Source organism: Castor canadensis, chromosome 2 (assembly GCF_047511655.1).
Source record: "Castor canadensis chromosome 2, mCasCan1.hap1v2, whole genome shotgun sequence".
NCBI lineage: Eukaryota > Metazoa > Chordata > Mammalia > Rodentia > Castoridae > Castor > Castor canadensis.
Genome location: NC_133387.1, coordinates 494912 through 516452, shown reverse-complemented (window position 1 = coordinate 516452; position 21541 = coordinate 494912). Strand labels below are relative to the sequence as shown.

Genomic DNA, 21541 nt, shown 5'->3' with positions numbered 1-21541 from the left:
CAGGAGGCATAATTAGGAGGATCATGATCTAGGCTGGCCTGGGAATAAAGGCAAGACCCTATTAGAAGAACATAAAGCGAAGAGGACTGACAGTGGTGCTCAAGTGGTAGAGTGCCTGCCTTGCAAGCGTGAGGCCCTGAGTTGAAACCCCAGTATCACCACCAAAAAAAAAAAGTTTCTTCTCTCCCTCCCTCCCTCCCTTTGCTGGTACTCCTCCTCTCCCCACCTTTTCTGGAACCCCCATGGTGTACATATTGACACTCTGCTCATTCTCTTTATTCTGTATTTTTTTGGTTCCTCGTATTGGATGTGTTACTTCTGTGTTGCTATGAACAAATACCTGAGAAAAACACTTAAAGAGAGGAAGGATTTGTTTGGCTCAGTTTCAGAGATTTTAGTCCGGAGTCCCCAGCTCCAACGACTCTGGGCCTGAGGTAAGGCAGAATGTCATGGTGGAGGTGACATGTGCAGAAGCTACTCACCTCAGGGCTTCACACTTGCAAAGCTGCACTCTGTTGCTTGAGCTGCACCTCCAGTCCATTTTGCTCTGGTTATTTTGGAAATGGGGTTGCACGATCTATTTGCCTGGATTGGCCTCTAACCGCAATCTTCCTGATCTCAGCCTTCCAAATTGGCAGAACTACAGGTGTGAGCCATCAGAGCCTGGCAGTGGTTTTCCTTTAATGCTATTTTCTATTTTGCAGAGGTGCCTTCTCGAACATCCTTCTAGTTTGTTAGACACTTTCCTTCATTTCTTTGAACACACTGCAATAGCCGATTTAAGGTCTTCTGCCCTAAGCCTTAGGGACGGTTTCCACTCTTTCCCCTTTTGCATGTGGCACACACTTCACTATTTCTTTATGTCTTATTTTTTTTAGGGGCATTTAAAATTGGATATTTTACACAACATAGTGTGCTAGCTCTGTAATGAAATCCTGCCTCCTTTCCATGGGCTTTACTGTTGCTTTCTTTGAATAGCTTTGTGTACAGCTGTGTTCTTTGAAGTCTTTGCTTGGTGAACTGATGTGGTCAGCTGATTGGAAAGAGGTGCCTTTAAATATTTTGAGCCAATTGGTCTCCCACTCCTTGCTGACTGAGTCTGTGTATGACACAGCACGTTTTCAATATTCTGGTGTGCAGTCTACAGCTCTGCATTAGCCTTAAATTCTTGCCTGCACAGAGCCTCAATGCACCCAAGATAGTCACTCTTACAGATCCCTCCTGGGTATGCACATAGTCCCCGGATCTTTCTGGATTGCCAGGAATACCAGCTTTTCCAAGAGCACCATGGGTGTCTCATTCCCTACATTTTCCTTTTTGGTCAGCCTCTATCAAGTAGTATCAAGTAGTATCAAGGACTCAGGCAGCTCTAATGTTAACATCAAACACTCTGGAAAGAGGGTTTTCCCAGGATCCAGACAGTTCATGTAGTGACAATTACTTGGGGATGGGACTTTTTGGAAAGCAATAAATCCATCCTTCTTCCTATGGTGGCTGCTGGTTTTCACTGCTGCTATGGTTCTAAGGCTATTGTAACTCTTTTTGCATTATATTTTCTAATAGCTATTAACATGAGCATATAAGACATGGATCTGTACATTTTGTGACTATCTTCCTCATTAAATACATTTTTTCTTTTTTTGAGCACTACTGGGGTTTGAACTCAAGGCCTCATGCTTACTAGGCAGGAACTCTACTACTTGAGCCATGCCTCCAGCTCCTTTATATAGTTATTAAACTAAACTGTAACTTTATCAAGTTCAATGAATGAAAGTAACATCGTGCCAAGAGAGTTTGAACCACGAATACTGAAAGTTGGAGTGTGTTGGTAAAGACACCAGCAGAAACTGGCTTTAAGCTGGAAAGAGAAGGGAAGTGGAAGTCAGGCAGGCCAGTGTCATGGGAAAGATGTCATGGAAGGAATGTGGAGAGGCTGAAGCTCAGTGAGAGGGAACCTGGAGAGAATGTGGCTAAGAAATTTTCAGGGCCAGATGGGCCAATCATGCTCTTGGTCTTTCTTGAAAGGGTAATGAAAACAGTAAGAGTGACAGGTTAAGATTTGTGCTTTTAAAAGATCCCTCTAGGTGTTGGTGAGGAATGGAGGAAAGGAGAAGAGGGGCAAATGCTGAAAGCTGGGAGTCAATGGTAGGAGGAACAATCATGGCCTTGACTCAAGACAGCAGTGGAAGTGGGCATAGTCTCAAGTCAGGATTTGTGGACTTGGCATCTATATGTCTATAACCTGCACCTGCATGGTTTCCATTTGGAAACCATGGAACAACAATGGTATTAAGAATGCCACGTGCCAGTGGCTGATGCCTGTAATCCCAGCTACTTGGGAGGATGAGATTGGGAGGACTGCGGTTCAAGGTAAGTCCAGGAAAATAGTTTTTAAGACTCCCAACTCCAAAATAACCAGAAAAAAGTGATCTGGAGGTATGGCTCAAGTGGTAGAGTGCCTGCTTTGTGACTGCAAAGCCCCAAGTACAAACCTAGTCCCACCAAAAATAAAAAAAGAATGCAAAATAAAACTTAAAAAGGAACAGGAACCATGTGTTACACAAATACCTAAGAGTTTGGGTAGAGAAGGCAGTGAAAGATGCTCTTGAGAAACAGCACTGGGGAAGGAAAACAGAACAGAAAGGGCTGGAACTATAGCCCAGTGATGAGAGTGCTTGCTCAGCATGAATGAGGCCCTGAGTTCTAGCCCCAGCACATTTTTGTTTTTTACAAAAAAAGGAAAGCAAAGACATTATAAGGGTAAAGGAAGTTGGGTCTGGTGGTGTACACCGATAATCCCAGTACTTGGGAGGCTGAGGGAGGAAGGTTATGAGTTCAAGCTCATCTTGGGCTGCATAGTGAATTCTTGGGCAACACTGTGAGACTCTATCAAAAAGAAAAAATACAAAAAGCAAAAAAAGGGCTGGTAGAGTGGCTCAAGGTGTAGGCTGAGTTCAAACCCCAATACTGGGGAAAAAAAAAAAACCCACAAACAAACCAAGGAAAGTCATTTCAGCAACTGAGTGAAGACACTTACATGTAAAAGGAGAGGCCAAGAAAAGGTCTGAGTGTCCACTGAAACCCATTCCAGTCATCACTAATGGATTTGAAAAGTATGAATACCTCCCATTTTCCTCAGTGTTCATGACTTTTTAGTGCTCTGGGTATAAAAGACATTTGGGGTCTATTTTCCCTACTTACAATTACTCTTCAGAAGCACTGCTTTTATAACCCAGAGGTTAGTAAGCTAAGCAGCGAGGAGTCAAGCAAAGATGGGAACAGGAGGCACAGTATCAAATGACTAAAATGAAAGAACTCACAACAGCAATATGTAGGGTACAATATATTGGCTTTCCAACCTACCTGGTCCAACACTAAAAATTTCATTTCAAAAGACCAAGGAAAAACAAATCACAAATGAGCTAACATAAAAGTTTTATTGAATAAATACATGCGCTATCATGTAAAATTAGTTAAGCAAAAAGGACATCCTCTGATTTAAAAAACTCTCTGCTGTTCCCCCCCTGCAGTGGGTAGTTCAGCCAGGACTGGAGTCGACGCAGCAACCAGAGTAAGCCCATGGCTCTTTATGCTGATCTCGTCGGCCTTAGATTCTTAACAAGGGCTGGCCTCTTGATGAGGGTTATCTGTAAAAGGATTCTCGGAGTGCAGAATATAAACTGTGGTAAACACAGCAACAAGGCTGCTTCTGTTTTCAATTGAGGCTTGGAAACGCTTTCAAACTTTAAGGCACAAGATAAGCAACCCACGTGTACGAGCCAGCAGAGCTGCACTTCAAATTCAACTCAGTTAATTCTCCCTCCATTGGTTTGGTTCAAAGAAGAAAAAGTGAAGTTCCCCTTTCCTAGGTAAATTGATCACTGAAAACTACAAGTCACATTTTGAGAACTCATGGTGCCTGCTGTCACCAGGATCCTGGAGTGCTGAGCATGGCTTTGATGGGTGATCCACAACCTTCCCACACAGCATAGACAGAATCACAGCTGGGAGGTGCCTAGTGCCCTACATCTTCCCTGTCCTTCTTCCTTTTAAGGTCAACGGAGATGGCTCCTGGACCTCACTGTGGCAGAGGGTAACAAGTTGTGCTGCTTCACTGGCTTCCTTTGGGCTTTAAATCCTTAACTGCATCCATTTTCCCTAAGTGCTTAGAACATTACATTAAGTAAAATATACATTGAACACAATTGAGTATGTGGGTGCAAAAACCCACATGTCTAGGATGTTGGTAAAAATTACTGGTATGATAAAATTTCATTGAGTGCTTCTTCTTTATAGATCATGACAGAAACTCTTCCACGGACCTAATTTTTAAAAAAAATACTTAAAAAAAAAAACTTAATACAATGGATAAGTAACTAGATTTAATAAGGTATTACTGTTTTTCTCCTGCTACTAAAATACTAGTTAAATGTTTTATGTGCGTATATGGTCATATGTGTGACATACTCATAACTTCCTTCCAGAATAGCCAATCCTATGCTGATTAGAAATAATTTATAAAGAGACAAGAGAGGAAAGTGTCGGCGGACAGCAGAGTGAGATCACACAGGTCCTACAATGATATGTGATGTGCTGTGAAGCTGCAGACTCCATTACAAATACACCCATGGTGCAAGGTCTAAGTCACAAACTGAGACAAAACTGAATCCGCTGGACAGAGCACGTGAAAATGGCAATGAGCGTCCACCAGAGGCACTTTGGTATGTTTGGTTACATGAGCTATTACTCACAGTTGTTTAGTTCCAGGAACATCTCCAGTTGACTCCAAGCTGTATTTCCAGAGTGTGCACACACAGTCCTAGATGTTTTCATGGCTAAGGAAGCCCTTTTCATCCTACAGCTTTAACATATACACTGAAAAATCTTTCTGCATATGTGCATACTTTGTTTATAGACATGCGTAGCTTGTAACACTGTTATATAGCCTCACCTCAACAGAGGTTTTGGGGCACTGCTAAGTACATGAAACATGCTTTCAATAATCTAAAAAGAATCCAAAAATAAAAACTTCATAACAATATCTCAATATTAAGAAGTGTCCTGGCATAAAACGAGAAAACTCAGGAAGCTACTGTGTTGGTGCTGGGTATAATGCCTGGTCCTGTGGCAGCCCACATCAGCAGGTCAGCAAACTCCAGTTCTGAGGTGTGTATCCTCTGTGATGCTGAGCCAGGTTAACAAACTGACAGCAAGTGGATGGCTGTTCATTGTGAGTGCAATGTCTGACCCACTCATCATGATCTGCTTCACAGCCTTATAACTCCAACGTGCACCTCTGTCTTCATGGGCTGGAGCACTTGAAAGCCAACCAAGCTCACAACTGATGTGGACAACAGCTTACCTGACAACATTTTAAGTCTCTTCCTGTGGTTTGGGAAACGTATGAAACTATGCATCTATTTTTGATTTTATTTGGGACAGTATTTTTATGTTAGCCCAGGCCAGCCTCAAATTCGCGATTCTCCTGTTTTAGCTCCCAGTGTGCACCACTGTGCCTGACAGGTGTGCCTCTTGTAATCAGTTACATTGAGCAACTAAAAATAATCAAGACATTTCTTTTTATGTAAGAAATTTTGGGGCAGTTTACTGTGACTTATGAACCATGAAAATTCTTTTGGCATTTTATATGACTCAGTCCTGTAACATTCTTATAAGCCCTTCACTTGACTTCTTAATAACATAACTGTATGTGTAAAATGTTAATATCTTGAATCCTTTATCATTCATAGTGGGCAGAAACATACTAATATTTAATCTCTCTATTTTCCCTTTTAAAAAGACACACCATAAAACAGGTCACAGAACTTTTTGCTGCAAAGATGAAGATGTTCATTTGTCATAAGAATTTAATGAGTTTTAGAAGAAAATATGTATTTCCTTGATCCATGTTCTTCTGCATCCAAACCAGCTTGTAGAGATTATAAAAATAGAGTCTATATACATGGCATAGTGATGTGGGACAAGAGTAAGGCAGGTACAGGTGTTGCTTCATAGCAGATGCAGCTGACAGAGTTCCATGTGGCACAGGAACGCGGTACCACCCCACTGCACACCACAGTACCTGGCAGAGCACTAGAAGAAACTCAACATCAAAGTTTAACAGTAATATTGGCCAAATATGCCTTAAATGCCAACAGTTTTATAAAATTATTAAGGTATGTATAACTCAATACACGCGATTATAAAAATAGCATTGGTACATCTGCAAGAGAGTGTGTTCCAAGTCAAGGGGGAAATACACCGAGAAAGATGCCTCACGTCCAGCGTGGCTACGTCACCACCTGTGGCCTCGTCCCATCTTCTGTGAGGTCATACCTGATTAAGCACAGAGGAGTACAATAGACATGGATCAGGCTTGGCTGTGGGCCTGGACACAGGCTGGGCTTCCCTGAGATAGCCCGTAGCTTGGGATAGGGATACTCACCACTGGGTCCAGCCTTTGGCGAGTTCTTCAGATGCAAGAGCAACCAGTACCTGAGGGTCAAAAAAAGTGGCCAAGTAATTCCTTTCAGATCTTTCGCAGCGTCTCTACAACCTCTCTCTCTCTCTATCTCAATTTCTTTTGTCAGTTCTAGGGTTTGAACTCAGGGCCTCGCACTTGCTAGACTGTACTGTACTTGGTCCATGCCCCAGCTTTCTTTTTTTCTTGAAGCTCTCACTTTTTCTACCCTTATGATTCACCTATAGATTACAAGGTTGATTATATCCAAGAGATCCTCCAGTATCTCTTGGATCAGTAGTTTTTAGGTTATTATGATACATTAGTACAGAAGATTTATGTGGGTGTCAGCAATATGACATTAATGGCAATGCTATGGGTCTACTGCACCCTGCTTAGACCCCTTCCTGTCTCTCTGCTTCCTGGACACCATGATATGAATGCCTCTGCCCTGCCACATGCTCCCTACCACAACACTCTGCCTTGCCAAGGCCCAGAAACAACAGAGCCAAGTGACTATGGACTGGAACCTCTGAAACTGTGAGCCAAAAAAAGTCTTTCCTCCTTCAAACTGCCTCTCAAGTATTTGTGAAGAGAAAGTGTGACCGGCAAAGGCATCATACCTTTTAAGGTTATTTGTGCTGCTGCTGCTGACAACATGGTGTCTACAGCCCCAAAAACTCTCTTTCCTAACTGACCCTTATATACACTAGTAAAGAATACATAATCTTATGCAAAAGTTAAATGTGAGGATGGACAAAAACTAAGAGACATTCAGAAAGACAAAGCCCATGATGTAAGAGAGGAAGAACTGTGAGATTAGTTGAGGAGGGGCTCTTTGGTGTTGAACAAAATTTTTAAAATCGACCTTTCTTCAACTGGAAGTTCCTGGCATTAATATGATTAATAAGCCAATCATATGAACACATAATAATAAAACCAACTTAAAATGTCTTCAGAAGGAATTGATGTCTCAGCATCATTTTTTAAACAACTACTAACCCATTTACACAGGTATGGTCTAAAACATGCACTTGAAGGTTTTTACAGAGGGTTTTTAAAACTTACTTTGCCAAGAAGCCCTTTGTCTTTGGACAGGAAGCCGCCACTGTTCTTCACTGCTACGTCCAGTGTTCTCCTCTGCACCTCAGGGAGTGAAACACTGAAATCAAAGCTGAAATGGGAGCAGAGAGCTTACTGAAGTTCCTCCATAATTCAAATGCAGTGACATTTCTGCTTAGTAGATCGTTCCAAACATTGTTTACTTTTTCTTACAAAACTGGATTCTCCTCTTATTGCTCGCCTGCCAGATTCTGACCCTTTGGGTTTTTTTGTTTGTTTATTTGAGACAAGGTCTTGCTAGGTAGCCCAGGCTGGCCTTGAACTCACAATCCTTCTGCTTCAGCCTCGTCAGTTCTGGAATTACAGGTATATACTACCATGCCCAGCTCAGTTTCTGACCTTTGGTTTAAGTAAAGTTCCTGGGATGAAAACATGGTCAGTGAGCAGCACCCTTACAGATGAGATGGAGCTGAGCCAAGCACTCTTCCCAAAATACTTGCAGCTTTCATGCTGCCCGGGGACTAAGATATAAGAAATCATTTGCACACACTGGCAACCTGGGGATGCCTGGAGGTTCCTGACGCCACTCAAGCAACTCTCCCCATTAGACTGGCCCCACCAGCCAATGCTAGCTTCTACTAAGCCAGACCACTCATGAGATCTGCAAGATGTAATGGTGTTTTCAGTAAGTTAGAAGACTGTTTTAGAAAATAGATGTTTTCCACAAAAGTTACATTTTAAGATGTTACCAACTCATTGTTATTGCAAAATAAATTTAAAATATACGTATCTTTCAGTTCTCAGTTTTAACTCACAACACATAAGTTTAATACTCATTATGCACCAAAGTGAAAGCTCTTCAGAGTCATCAACAACGTGATCTTTTTCTCATTACTGGTCTCCCTGTACAGTGTTTATAACCTAGGTTAACTATGTTTGGCACTTCCACATGAAGCTCAAAAGGCCTCTTTAATAAGCAACCTCTTCTCAGCTGAATGGAGTCTACATACCTCTGATCGAACACGGGGTTTAATGTCTTCTTTGACACGTGTGTTTTCCTCCTTCCTGACCTCCTCTTGTCCGGTAATAAATACATGCGAACATACGGGTCAGAGCCGTCTTCCGAGAAGGCAATGAGATTTCTCAAAACACAAACCAGAGAACACTAGATGTCAGAATGTAGTAAAATGAGGATACCATCCCATTCAATTTACCTTATCAGTTTTGACTTAATGATTCCTAAACACCAAGAACAAAAAGTAAGGGACACCAGATCCTGTGGTGTGACTTTGCCTTCCCATTTGCTTGCTGTCTCTCTCAACTTCCCTTTCAGTGGCTTTGCCAGAGACAACTTTTGCCTCCACTCCTTTTTTATTTTGGACTTTTTTTTTTTTTTAACTGAGGTTTGAACTCAGGGCCTCAGGCTTGCTAAGCAGCACTTAAGCCACCCACTCCACCAGCCCTGTCTCTGCTTCTTGAGCTCAGAGTTTGGGGGACTTTCTAAGTCCTTGATCTGTGTCTAACATTTGTCCTCAGCATTTCTGCTATGTCATCCTGACAAAAAAATATAGGAGCCAGCCTTTGGTCAAGTGAGTCAGCCTCTGAGAGGTCCCATGAGACCACTCAGGCCCTCTGTCAGCATAACCTTAAGTGGACACTGGTCCACTCTTCAGTGCCTGCCTGGGATACTGACCCCCACCTATCCAGATCCTATGCAGGGTCTCCCTCCTTCATGAAGCTGACCCTGTTCTTTTACCAGGATGGCTGGTTATAAGCCAGACACAGTTGAGAATTGGCTCGGAAGTCCAGTCAGGCAGACTGTCATTAGGCCTGTTTGCAGCCTCTGCTGCTCCTGCCTCTCTTGGCTGTTACCTTAGTAGCAAGAATATACAAGGTGTGCTGCAATTATATATTGAACTGAGCTCTACACTCATATCATCATTTCTAAATGTCACCAGCTGCATTTTCCCCTGCTTCCAACAGGCTTTTATATCCTATTTGAAACTACTACTGAAACAGATGAAATCACATAAAAGACAACCATCAGCAGGGGCAGGGGGGCTCACCGGCAGGAGTGCACAACCACGATGAGCTTGTTCCTCTGGGAGCTGTGGCGAATCGTCAACTGGATCTGGCCTAGGGGGGACTGGCCCAGGGTTGTCCCACTGGGGAAATAGAGCAGAGGTCACCAGCCTTCCCTTGACTGTCAAAGAGATGTAGCTTGTCGGCACAGTGTACACAGTAAGATAATTAAATTCATTTACACAAAAAGGAGTTGAATTTCCCATGAACTTAAAATAGTTTGAAACTTTGGGGTATAGTTGAGTTTAGATCATATTATACTACAGAGTTCAGTAATTACTCAAAAGTGGAAGTTTTTCAGGTGTGTCTAAAGTGGAAGTGAGATACGGAAAATCAATACCAGGGTCTTAGCTTGGCAGTGTTGGCCTCACACTTTGTGCAACTGGCAAGTGTTCTACCACTGAACTACATGCCCAGCCCATGCATGAAAAAGTTTGATGGCAGAAAACAAGTATGTCTCCAAAACAGGGGCAGGGCAAACGCTGTTGTCCTATTGCTTTCACAGCCACTAAGGAGGAAACATGTTTCTCCCTTTGTCTCCATTTCTCTTACTAGTGCTCCTATAACTCAGCACACCTCTGATGACAACAGGAAGAGCAGTTTCAAAGGCTGATTAACTTTTACCACAGGAAATGTTAGCATCTGAAGTGTGTGATAACTGACCATTTCTTCCTTATCCAAAAAAACCATCAGCACATCTATGAATCATGGACTTAAATAAGAAATCAAGCTGGGTGTGGTGGTTCACATTTGTAATCCCAGCAACTTGGGAAGTGAATTTTGGGGATCATAGTTTGAGGCCAGTTCAAAAAATTAGCAAGATCCTATCTTAACCAATAAACCAGGCATGATGGCATAATACCTCCTGTCACCCAAACTATGTGGTAGGCATAGGTACGGGGATCACAGTCTGAAGCCAGTCCTAGGCAAAAACTTGAGGCTCTACCTGAAAAATAACTAAACTAAAAAGGGCTGGGGGAATGTCTCAAGGGGTACAACACATGCCTAGCATGTACAGAGCCCTGAGTTCAAACCCTAGTAGCACAAAAACAAACAAAACAAACCCTACAAACATCCAAAGACAAGCAAAGACGGATCAGATGGTGTTAATGGGATGCTGATACCCATGAAAGGATCGGACCTATTCTTCTGCAGCAAGAAGCCAAGCTTCTGCCACACCCCACATCACACATAAGGTTCCACAGGTGACCCTTCTAGTCTGTCTCTGGTCTAAATTGAGCTCACAGAACTGCCTTGTGCCTTTTCTACTGTGAAACCTCTTGCTCCATCATCCCTCATCTTAGATGGCAAGCCCCTACAAAACAACAGGTTTAATTTAGAAAGTCAAAGATGGAGAAAAGCAGCAACACAATCCAAAATTCTTCTACTACCGAAAGGCTATCTCCCTCCCTGTGGTATCTGGGAACGTGAACTCCAATGGTATTGGCAACAACCCTGGGTGTATGGGATTGAACTCTGAGTTGTTAACAACCCTGGGATGTGGGGGGTGTGAACTCAGATGGTGTTAACAACCCTCAGTGTGAGGGATGTGAATTCCGATGATGTTAACAATCCTAGGTATGGGGGTCATGAACTCCAATGGTGTTAACAACAGCCCTAGGTGTGGGGATGTAGATGCAAACTAATTTACAATGCTGTGAGCATTAGTTACTTTTCAAGCTGCCGTAGCCTTTGCCGCAGCTCCTGGGTGGCAATGGGGAGGGATATATCTGAGGCGATGCTGGGCGTGGGCTCCTTGGCTGAGACGTGGCTCGGAGAGGCCAGGAGGTTGGAGGAACTCCTGCCCAAGTCGTGCTGTCCTGGAGGGCTAGCCTCGGGGGGCTGGGCCTTCTCTTCCACACCAGGCTCATCACGGCCCCCAATGACTGGTGTGGATGGAGTCACACTGCTGCCACCAGTGCTGCCACCAGATGCAGATATCTGAGATTTGACAGGCATTTTCCTCCCTTCTTTGGAAACAGAGGGTCGTTTCACTTGAGCTGAATGTTGGTGGTCTGGAGGTCTTTCTTGCATTTCAAGATGGAGTACCTAGAAGTGGAAATAAATCTAAAACAAGTGATGCTAGTAACATCTTGATACATGAGTGACTTTAGACACATTCATCTGCAAGTATTTCTTTAAAACTTGGCTCAAAAACAACCTAGTCTTAGAATAAGACTAGCTGAATAGCTGAATAGGTAAGACTAGTCATACTGTGTTTCAGAGTTTAGAAAAAGCACTTTAAATAGTCAAAATACCACATATGAACCTTCCTCTAGTCTCTTCCACTTGCACATATTTCTCCACTGTTGTGGGACAATGTTCTCACCACAGGAGCCCACTAAGCCATATGCCCGTGACAGAAGACAAAATCCCTCATTCTACAAAGGTGGTTTACACAGGAAGCCTCAGGTAAAGGAAGAGCACCCGGGTCCCCTGTTTGCAGGAAGATGACCCTAAACACCAGGTGTGGAGCAGCAACAAAGGACAGTCATGCTGCCTGTGCCTCCCACTATGGATCTTGGGGTGATGGGCACGGCCCACTGAGCAGGTTCTGTATCCAGCAAGTCCCCCTACTGTGGGGCTGCTAAGATGGTTTAAGGATTTCTCTGCTTTTAAGAAGCAAAGCTACAGCAAACAGCACTTCCAGCTGGCTCCCAGCACTGTGTCCTGTGGCCATCACATTGTCTACCCTGTGCCCCCACACCACCTGCCACACTAGTTAGGACTAGGGGCAGCAATGTGAGCAGCTGCTTTCTTCTTCTTCCCTCCCACTACTGCATCCCATGAAAGATGGCATAGTACCCTGAGAGCGATCTTCATTTTCAAGCTGCTGTTTGGACCTGAGTTGCTGAGCTGGAACCGCTGGTTTATGGTCATGTCATCACTTGTAAGCAGCTGACTGAGTGGGACCTTCACATTCCCCAGAGAGCACTGATGTTGCTCATCCTTAACCTACAAATTGCAGGGAGAAAATACTGAGCTGCAAGGAAAAGGTGCAGAAACTTCAGAAAACACAGAAAGGTCCATAAATTAGCCTTTTAAAAACACTTCAGCCCTGTGACGGGTGTATGAACTCAGGGCTTCGCACTTGCAAAACAGCTGTTCTACCACTTGAACCATACCTCCAATCCATTTTGCTCTGGTTATTTTGGTGATAGGGGTCTCTGAACTATTTGCCCGGCTGGCCTCGAACCTCAATCTTCCAGATCTTAGCTATGATTATAGACCTGAGCTATTGGCACCTGGCTTAAGTCATATTCCTTTAAGTAGTGTTTTTATGAATGATCATGGTAGGAAACCTCTTCAGGAAGATAGCCATTGCCATAAGTGAGATGTCTCTGTCATTTCCCACTACAAAATCATAATGAGCACAACAAAGACTATCAGGTTTTATGCATCTATTATGAGCAACTCTGAGTTAGGAGTTGCTACAGTCTACATACCCTGTGGAAATGATGGAATGCACATCTACAGTGATATGCATGGAGTGTCTACTGGTGACTCTTATTTATGGTGGTTTTGAAAGTTGACTATCTACTCTACATACATGGCAATTTCTTTCTCCTGAACAATAACCTTCAGCATTGTCCCTGCAGAAAGAACAAATCCCATCACACTGCTGTACAAAATTGGTTGCTGAAACAAATTAAGAATTCCAGAGGCTTCACAAGCTATATGAAAATGGTCAGAAGTCAACACATAGGAAAACCTAAAAGTCTGATTGCTTTTTTCTTTTAAAACTGTAATTATGAAAGCAATTATTTTTGTGGTCCTGGAGATTGAACTGAGGGCTTTGTGCTTGCAAAGCAGGCACTCTACCACTTGAGCCATGCCACCAGCACAAAAGCAATTTTAAGTGAAATAACTATGACAACGTTCACAGAATTTTAAGTTATTTTTAAAAATCCAAGATCCAGCTGGGCTGGAAATATGGCTCAACGGTACAGCACTCATCTAGCATGCATAAAATCATAATGAGTTAAGATTTTGTGGGTTCAGTTCCCAGCACCACAAAAAAAATAAAGAGGATTCAGTAAGTATGGACTCTTTTAAGAACAATTTATGGAGGAAAATTAGGTAGACAAAATACAAATCTTTACATACAAAACAATGTAAAAATATAAAACATCAAACACAGAGTAATGAAACAAGGCATCTTGACAAGCCCTAACATCCTCACTGTTCACGCATCTATTAGCAAAGGTTCAGGATGCATGGAGCAAAACCAGAGATGGAGAGGAAAAACAAATGGATGCACAGTGGATAATGTGAGAGTTGAGCTCCATGCTGCCAACCCCTGACACAGAGCAGACAGAAAACATGGCCTATGGACCTCTGCAAAGCCCTCACCTATCGATGAAAAGGCACAAGACTACATCACAAAAGCAGTCTCAATGTAAAAAGCTCAAGTCATGCAAAGCATGTTCTCTGATCACTATGGAATGTAATTAGAATCAACTATTGTTGTTTAAAGATGTAAAAAAAAAAATCCCCAAATACTTAAAAATTAATTAACACACTTTTAAGTGAGTAACCCCAAACTCAAGAAAGAAATGCAAGGGGAATCACTGAGGAAATAATAATAATTAAAAGGGAGATTATCAAAAGGAATGAAAATGAAACCACAAGAACTTAAGCTACATCAACCAAACGCCTGTGCTACAAAAGGTCTCAAATCAGCTGCCACTTTAAGTAAAAAGAAGCAAATGAAGGTCAAAAGGCAGAGACACGAAATGAGCAGAAACCACAGAAACAGGGAGAAAAGCAGTAATGGTAATCAATGAAGCCACAGGCTACTTTTGAGAAAATAAAATCAATAAACATCTTGCCAGACTGAGAAGAAACAGAAGAGACAAATGTCACAGACGAGAGAGCTAGAGACGGATAGATGGAGCAATCATCGTCTCAGTAGGTCCTGGAGGAGTCACCTTATACCAATAAGGTCTCAACAATGTGGATGAAATGAACAGATTTTTTGAAAGACATAAATATCATGATTCATGTAGAAGAAACAGGTATGTAGCTACTGATGAACTGAGTTTGAGTTAAAATACCTCACAATGAAAACTGTAGGCTACCAAGTATGTAGGGCTAAACAAATAAATAAAATCATACAGATTCTACAAAACTGTTCCAGAAAATCTAGGAGCAGGGACATTTCCTAACTCATTCAGGAGGCTAGCATTACCTTGACACCAAAATGGAAAAGGACATTACAAGGAAACAAAAGTACAGATCAGTATCTTTCATGAGTAAGATGCAAAAACTTTAAAGAATCAAATTGAACACATGTAAAAAGGACCAAACAAATGGGGCTTATCCTCAAATAAAAACTTGCTTGGAAGATTTCCAAATAAAAACTCTGCAAGATTGAACATTTGAAAATCAACAACATACTTCAACCATATTTACAGACTTAAAAAGAAAAACCATATGATCATCTCAATAGATGTCAAAAAAGCCATTAGGTGAAATTCAACCCAACTACGAGAACGCTCTGTGAACGAGGAGCACAGGGAATGTCCTCAACCAAATAACAGGCATCTGGGGAGACCAGACTCAGTAGTAACACACAGGGATGGCAAGAGCCAGACATCTTGTGCACCAGCTCTCCATTGTGCAGAGAGGGAGGAGGGGTACAGGCAAGAAGAACAATGGAGAGTAGACGGTCACCATCAACAGATAACACAACTGTCCACACAAAAATCTTAAGATCTTCATAGAACAGATACTTAAATTAACAAGCGCCAAGCATGGTGGTACATACCTGTAGTCTCAGCATTTGGGAGGCTGAAGCAGGAGGATCACAAATTCAAGGCCAGCCTTGGCTACATAAAGAACTAACAAGCAAATTTAGTAGCGCTGTATGAGAACCTACTAATACATAAAAACCAATTGTCCTTATTGTAGTAATGCATCCGTGTTTGTGTGTGTGTGTGTGTGTGTGTATACATATACACATGTATACATAGATGAACATACATACACATGTACACTTCACAACTCATCAAACTGTAAACTTTAAATGTGTACAACTTATTGTATGTGAATTATATTTAAACACAGAGGCTAAAAAATGCAAGTAAAATACCTCAACTTCAAGATCCTGACGCTTGGGGTTGTGAATGAAGAAAGTGAAGTTTTCCTCCCACACGGGCTCACTGGTTTTATACCGAATCTGGAACAAACAGTCCAATATCAGCTCTGTGATGCATTCTGTGGAAAAGGACTACCAACACTGTGATTACTCATTTAATGTGTTTGGAAGCACAGGATGACTTCAATCAAATTCCCAGAGATGTATTTACTGAGTATGAACTAGTATACTAGTGAGGGTGGAAACTCTGAAAGATGGAGAGACTGCAAAACTTTCTGAGTGTGTGGAGGAAGCAGTTCCTTCAGAACCCTAACCCATTTTTCCAGAGACCAAGACCTGGTTTGCTTGATGCATGGCCTGGCAGTGCACATAGCCTGCTTCTTAAAGGGGTAACAGTTAAAAGTGAACAATGGTCTGTAACCTTTAATAAATAATGAGATGTTTTCTCTCTGATCAGGAAAGCAGAACACATTCCAGCAATAGCAATACCTTCTTTCCATTCTTGAACCTAACAATATTTGTTGAATTTTAAGTACTATTGGTTATTTTTAAACTAAATATTTATAGAGTATTAAAAAAGAAACTTGGGAATTGTTCCCATGCATCTACCCATGAAATCAAACAAAAGTACATTCATATGGTATTTTTCCATGCTACTTTAAAAAAATAAACAATACATTTATTAACAAACTTAAACATTTGGTTATCTGTGAAACAACTATTTTAAGGGGAAAAAAAAGATATAGAAAGCAATGGTCTCGATTCCTACACATTGCATGCTTTGAATACTGCAGGTGGCAGTGACACACGTGACCACATGAGTTGGTCTGAAAGCCAGCCACATGTCAGCAACGTACCTTGCTTTCTTGAGCCTTGTGACCGACTGACATTTGGACAAGAGGATTTGGGTTGCTGCTTACTTTCTTCCCTGACTGTCCAGAAACAAAAACAAAATGCAAAATAAACAAGACATGTTTTGAAATGGGTCCTACTAAAATGAAATTAATGGCTGATAGTAAGAGTCATTTCTATTTACCTCTGGTACTTCAGAAACAAACAGCATGTGGAAACAATTTAACTGAAAAACAACTGATAAGCACAGCCTGAGCCATAACTATTTCTACCATGAAACAGATTAAGAAAATTTCCATTCGCACATTTCTTTCTGTTTTCTATTCTGGGGGATGGCTCTGACTATGTTGGTCAGGCTGGGCTGGAACTCCCAGGACCGAGTAATCTTCCTGCCTCAGCCTGTCAAGTGGCTGGACTACCAGGACTTACTACCATTGTGCCAGGATGCACAAATTTTTAAATAGTACGGTTTTTTATTTTTAAAGTCAGCTATTTGGGGAAATTGAACCTTCAAAAGAACTGCAATGTTAACTATAGTTTTAAAAACTTATTTACTAGGATAATAAAGTGCAATGAGGAGAAACTAAAACAGGAGAGAAGATGAATGTGAGAGGATGGTACTTCAAAACAGTTCTCCAGTTAAGAGTAATGGAACACTGTAAATTTTCAGATGCACAGCTTTACGTTTTTAACCTTGCATCCTCTGTTCACACTTCAAATCTTGCTTACCAGCTGTTAAGTAATTTTGATTGGAAGAGTATCAGCTTAAAATTACATAAAATAAAGCAAATATAAATATGATAAAAATTTAGAAATAAGAAAAAAACCGGCAAGAAGCACACTTTAGACAGCTGGCAGAAGAAAACAATAAAACACAACAGATATGTGACATGAGGTTTATTTTTTAACTTAGCCCCACAAGACTATGCAGTTAATTATATGTTAGTGGAAATTAGAGAGTCACAAATATGTTTTTAGTAAATAATTTTATAGTCAATCTTCAACACTGTAGCAATGACAGAAATAGGTGTCAAAGTTATCCAATTATTGGAAAAATATGACTATCCCAAACAATCTGTGCTAATCTATTTCCTGATTCATCTTTTTGATGTGAAGTCTGCAAAATGAAATGAATACTGTTAAAAATATGCAATGTCATAGACGACTGACTTCCCCATACATTCATTTCCTTTCTTCCTTTAATATAGCATCTCCATGTGTGAGCAGAGCATAAGTTCTCTGTGAACACAGATTCCATCCCCACACCTCCCTTGCAGTGAGGCATGGCCAGGTAAGGAGGGCGTCTCTCCTGCCCCTTCTCACCCATGAGGTAGGGGACAGCAGAGCCACAGACATAAATGTTGGTCTTGCTGCAGCCGCTGCTACTCTGAGTCTTTAATAGAGATCCTGAGGTTGTTCCTTAACTGAAAAAGTGAACACTCATTCCTAGAGATTTTCTGTGTCTTAAGATTTTAAGACACATTTTTTCCCCACTTTCTGACATCTCTGAAACTGGAATGAAACTTACAACTGATAACACTAGACACCTGCTTCTGGGCAGTGGGCAGTAGAGAGATACTTGTCACTGACTTAACCAGCTTATCTCGCTGTTTTCCTCTTTAGACGCATGTGAGTGACATGCTAAAAATCTATGTTTACTCTAAGTCTAAAAATTTTCAGTAAGCATAAAATAAACACTATCAATGTTTAGCTGGCAGTTTATAATCTTTCTCAGTGGTAAGTAACACAATGGTATACCTGAACATAGGGGACATTTTAGATGATGTGAAATAGTTAATAACTCACTAAGTTTTCTACCATGACTCAACATTCATTTGATTTGTGTATCATGACAAATCAAAAGCATAAACTATAAGGAAAAGATGAGCTTTCAAGTCACACTGTCTTGAATTTAAAGCTCTCCCTATTGAGACCTACATGCTTCACTGATCTGAGCCTCAGTTTCCCCATTTACAAAAGGGACACAGTTCCATTTCTAGAACCTGTTGTTAGGCTTAAACAAACTAATGTGATAACATGACAATTATAATGTGCCTATTTCCCTACCAAAAGCACTTTTGTATGCATTATTGTAATTTACTCAGTAATCCAGTAGAGAAGATGTTACTTCCATTTTGTTGACAGACTAAATATCCCCTATGGGTCACACTGCTGAGCAGACTGACTGTAGAGCCTTCCTTCTCGACCACTGTGATCTGCTGGCCAATAACCTTCACACAGCAAAGGCACAGGGAGTAGAAAGGGCTGCTCTCAGGTCATTCAGGGCTGGATGGTACAGGCTTTGCAGCCAGCCACTGGTGGCCAGCACTCAGAGGGCAACTTCTACAACTCTACCCAACACCTCCTCAGTCTCAGAATAGCACAACACTGGAAAGCAGTCTTGCCAGTCTCCTTCATTTTTGAAATTTAACTTATTTTTCTTAATGATATTGGCTTAAAGAAATTCTTGTTTCTTTGGGAATTTTTAAAAAATAGTTACATTTAAAATACTCCCTCCCAATTATTTAAGCCTAAAATCTTCAGAGAAATTAGAGAAATAAAACCTTAGAAGTAATAGAAAACGTTTAACAATTTAGCCAGAGAACACAGATTAGGGTAATGTTTTAGGGGGTGGAGCTTAGTTTTCAATATACCTCATTTGATGAAATTTTAAGCTTCTGGAAAGATCGATCACCCAAACCCGAAGCACCAAAGCCATTAGGTTGTCCCTACTCAACATATTGGAAGAGGTGATTTCTTCAATGTGCACTCACAGTTTGCAAGGTGGATCTTTAAATTATAATGTAAAAATGGGTCAAGATTTTAAATAGCACTTCTAGATCACCATTTTCACAGATTCAAATCCAAGCAAAATATAGATATATCAACCACTTTAGAGACAAGGAAATCTAACTTATCATATTGGAACTTTATACATTTACTTTAGGAGTTATAATTTCTTTTAACTACCAATTCTTGGATAGCAAAAGCAGGATCTTTTCCACCTGACAATCAATTACTACATTAGCGTGGGAGGCAATCTGCCCACATACTTACGGAGTCAAAAGTACCATCTCTTTCAATATGTCCTGATTAACACCGTGACCCTCAAGGGAACACTTCGTTTACCTTTAAAGCTCTCTGAACTGCAGTCTTCTTCAAGACACCGGGGTTAAAGTCTAATGGATTACTCTTTCAAGTCAGAAGAAAATGAATACACCAAGGGTTAATAAAACATGCAATGAGGAGTTTATGTAAGGTTAATGACACAAAAATTCATGAGAACAAAAAATTTAAACCAAACCAAGTGTTACGCAAACAACTATCAAATTCTTCTTTACGCCCAAGATTTTACCATAGAGTGAACCTTGATCTACGAACATCAAGACACAGTTCCTTAACTCGACCCTTAACTTCCCAGCCCTGTCCTTTGCAATTTGGAAAATGCCGCAGTGAGACTTGAGGAAAGGCCCTGCCTGAATAAGCCCCTGTGGTAATCAGGGGTCTCATTTGAGGCACAGCAGTGGCCATGCTGCCCACATTGCTAGAGCCAGGCCCACCTGGAATGGCCGGTCCTTTCTGAGACTTGCCTGCTTTTCCACGCTCTCCCTTACCTTTCCAGATGCAGAAGCTAAGAGCTTCTCTTGGCTTCAATTATGTCCTGCTGTTAAAGTTTTATACACTACTTTTGTGTAGTTTTTTCATTATTTTCTTACTCAAAAGGGCAAGACTGAGTTGTTTTGCAAGCTCCCTCCAGTCACATTTGAGGTAAAGATTTTTTTTTACCATTTTAGTTGTAATTAACTTCAAATGACAAACTGAACTTGATTTTTAACTTTTTGTTAAGTAGCAAATTTGATAATGAAGGAAGATGGAGAAGCAGCTCCCAAGTCTTCCTTGACTGGCAGCTGCACAGGTGAGAAGAGCACCTGGAGAGGTAGGAATCCACAAGACACCAAGCCCGCCCTTACCCCAGGCCTTTTGCTCAAGCAGTCTGCAGGGTTCCACCACCTCCATCTCTGGTGGAGCTTGGACAAGGCTTTCCCCATCAGCTTCCAGGTGATGGTTCAGAGTGAGCCTGACCTCAAGAATGAGCACAGACGCTGTTCAGACATCACAGGGGCCTTTCCTGAAGCTCATGCTAGGCAGATATGAGGAGCCAAATGTGCTTGATATTCTAACATGCATCAGTTACAGGGAGGTAAGAGTAGCTGTGGTGTGGGGCCAGTGGGGAAGAGATGCTATTGCTGTGTAAAGGTCACAGAAGCTGCACAGCTTGGGGTGAGACAGACCTGTCATTGAAACTCTTCAGGCCAGTGTCCAGGTGTGAGGCTCAGAACTTGGGCACCATGCACTCCTGGGTCTCTCTTCATCTACAGAGGTAAGAACAGCACCTCCACTTGTTTGCTTAATCAGGAGCCAAAATAGCAGCTATGTTCACCCCTAAGGGTATGTGTGGTGGTAACGATTATGCAGCTGCTCTTCTCCCTTTTTCATTGTTTTTTGAGACAGTTTTGCTATGTTGCCCAGGCTGGCCTCGAGTTCATGATCATTTTGCCCAGTTTCCCAAGTGCTAGAATTACAGGAATGTACCACCACAACTGGCCAGCTGCAATGCTGCAGGCACTCATCTCAGATAAACTCCATATATACAACTATGAGTCCCTAAAATGGATAAAGTGTTGTGGCCTCGGGTCTCTAGTCTTGGTCGCCTGTGTTCTCTATGTTTGCCTCCTGCTCTGTGAAATGACAGCAATGGGATAGGGATTAAATGAGGTTCACATGTAGATTCCTTACAAAGAGTTACCATGTAAGCCTAAGATTCTAAAGCTGGCCTGGCCACCATGGTCAGAGAACATCTCCACTCTTCAGGCCTGAAGCAAACGGGAAAGATTTGATCAGGAGGAGGAAGGTAAAGTTCTGAGTCTATATTATAAAGTGGTCATTTCCAGCACAGAGGAAGTCCTGCTAGCTTAGGTTTTCAG

At 41.6% G+C, this 21541-nt stretch overlaps 1 protein-coding gene across 8 annotated transcripts in view; it reads right to left on the bottom strand.

Moving 5' to 3' along the window:
* Window positions 1-3416: 3416 nt before the first annotated feature.
* Window positions 3417-21541, bottom strand: part of Esyt2 (extended synaptotagmin 2) — a 77370-nt gene continuing 59245 nt past the window's right edge. For 6 of the 8 annotated variants that reach the window (XM_074059866.1, XM_074059840.1, XM_074059848.1 and 3 more), the window contains 10 exons: window positions 19686-19748; window positions 16562-16636; window positions 15699-15785; window positions 12410-12559; window positions 11277-11653; window positions 9589-9687; window positions 8533-8664; window positions 7529-7634; window positions 6446-6495; window positions 3417-6336 (listed from right to left, as the gene is read on the bottom strand). In XM_074059866.1, coding sequence (XP_073915967.1) covers window positions 6291-6336; window positions 6446-6495; window positions 7529-7634; window positions 8533-8664; window positions 9589-9687; window positions 11277-11653; window positions 12410-12559; window positions 15699-15785; window positions 16562-16636; window positions 19686-19748 — 1185 coding nt within the window. In that variant the 3' untranslated portion in view covers window positions 3417-6290. The remainder of the gene's footprint in view (window positions 6337-6445; window positions 6496-7528; window positions 7635-8532; window positions 8665-9588; window positions 9688-11276; window positions 11654-12409; window positions 12560-15698; window positions 15786-16561; window positions 16637-19685; window positions 19749-21541) is intronic. The other 2 variants (XM_020185212.2, XM_020185213.2) reach the window with 1 other exon arrangement.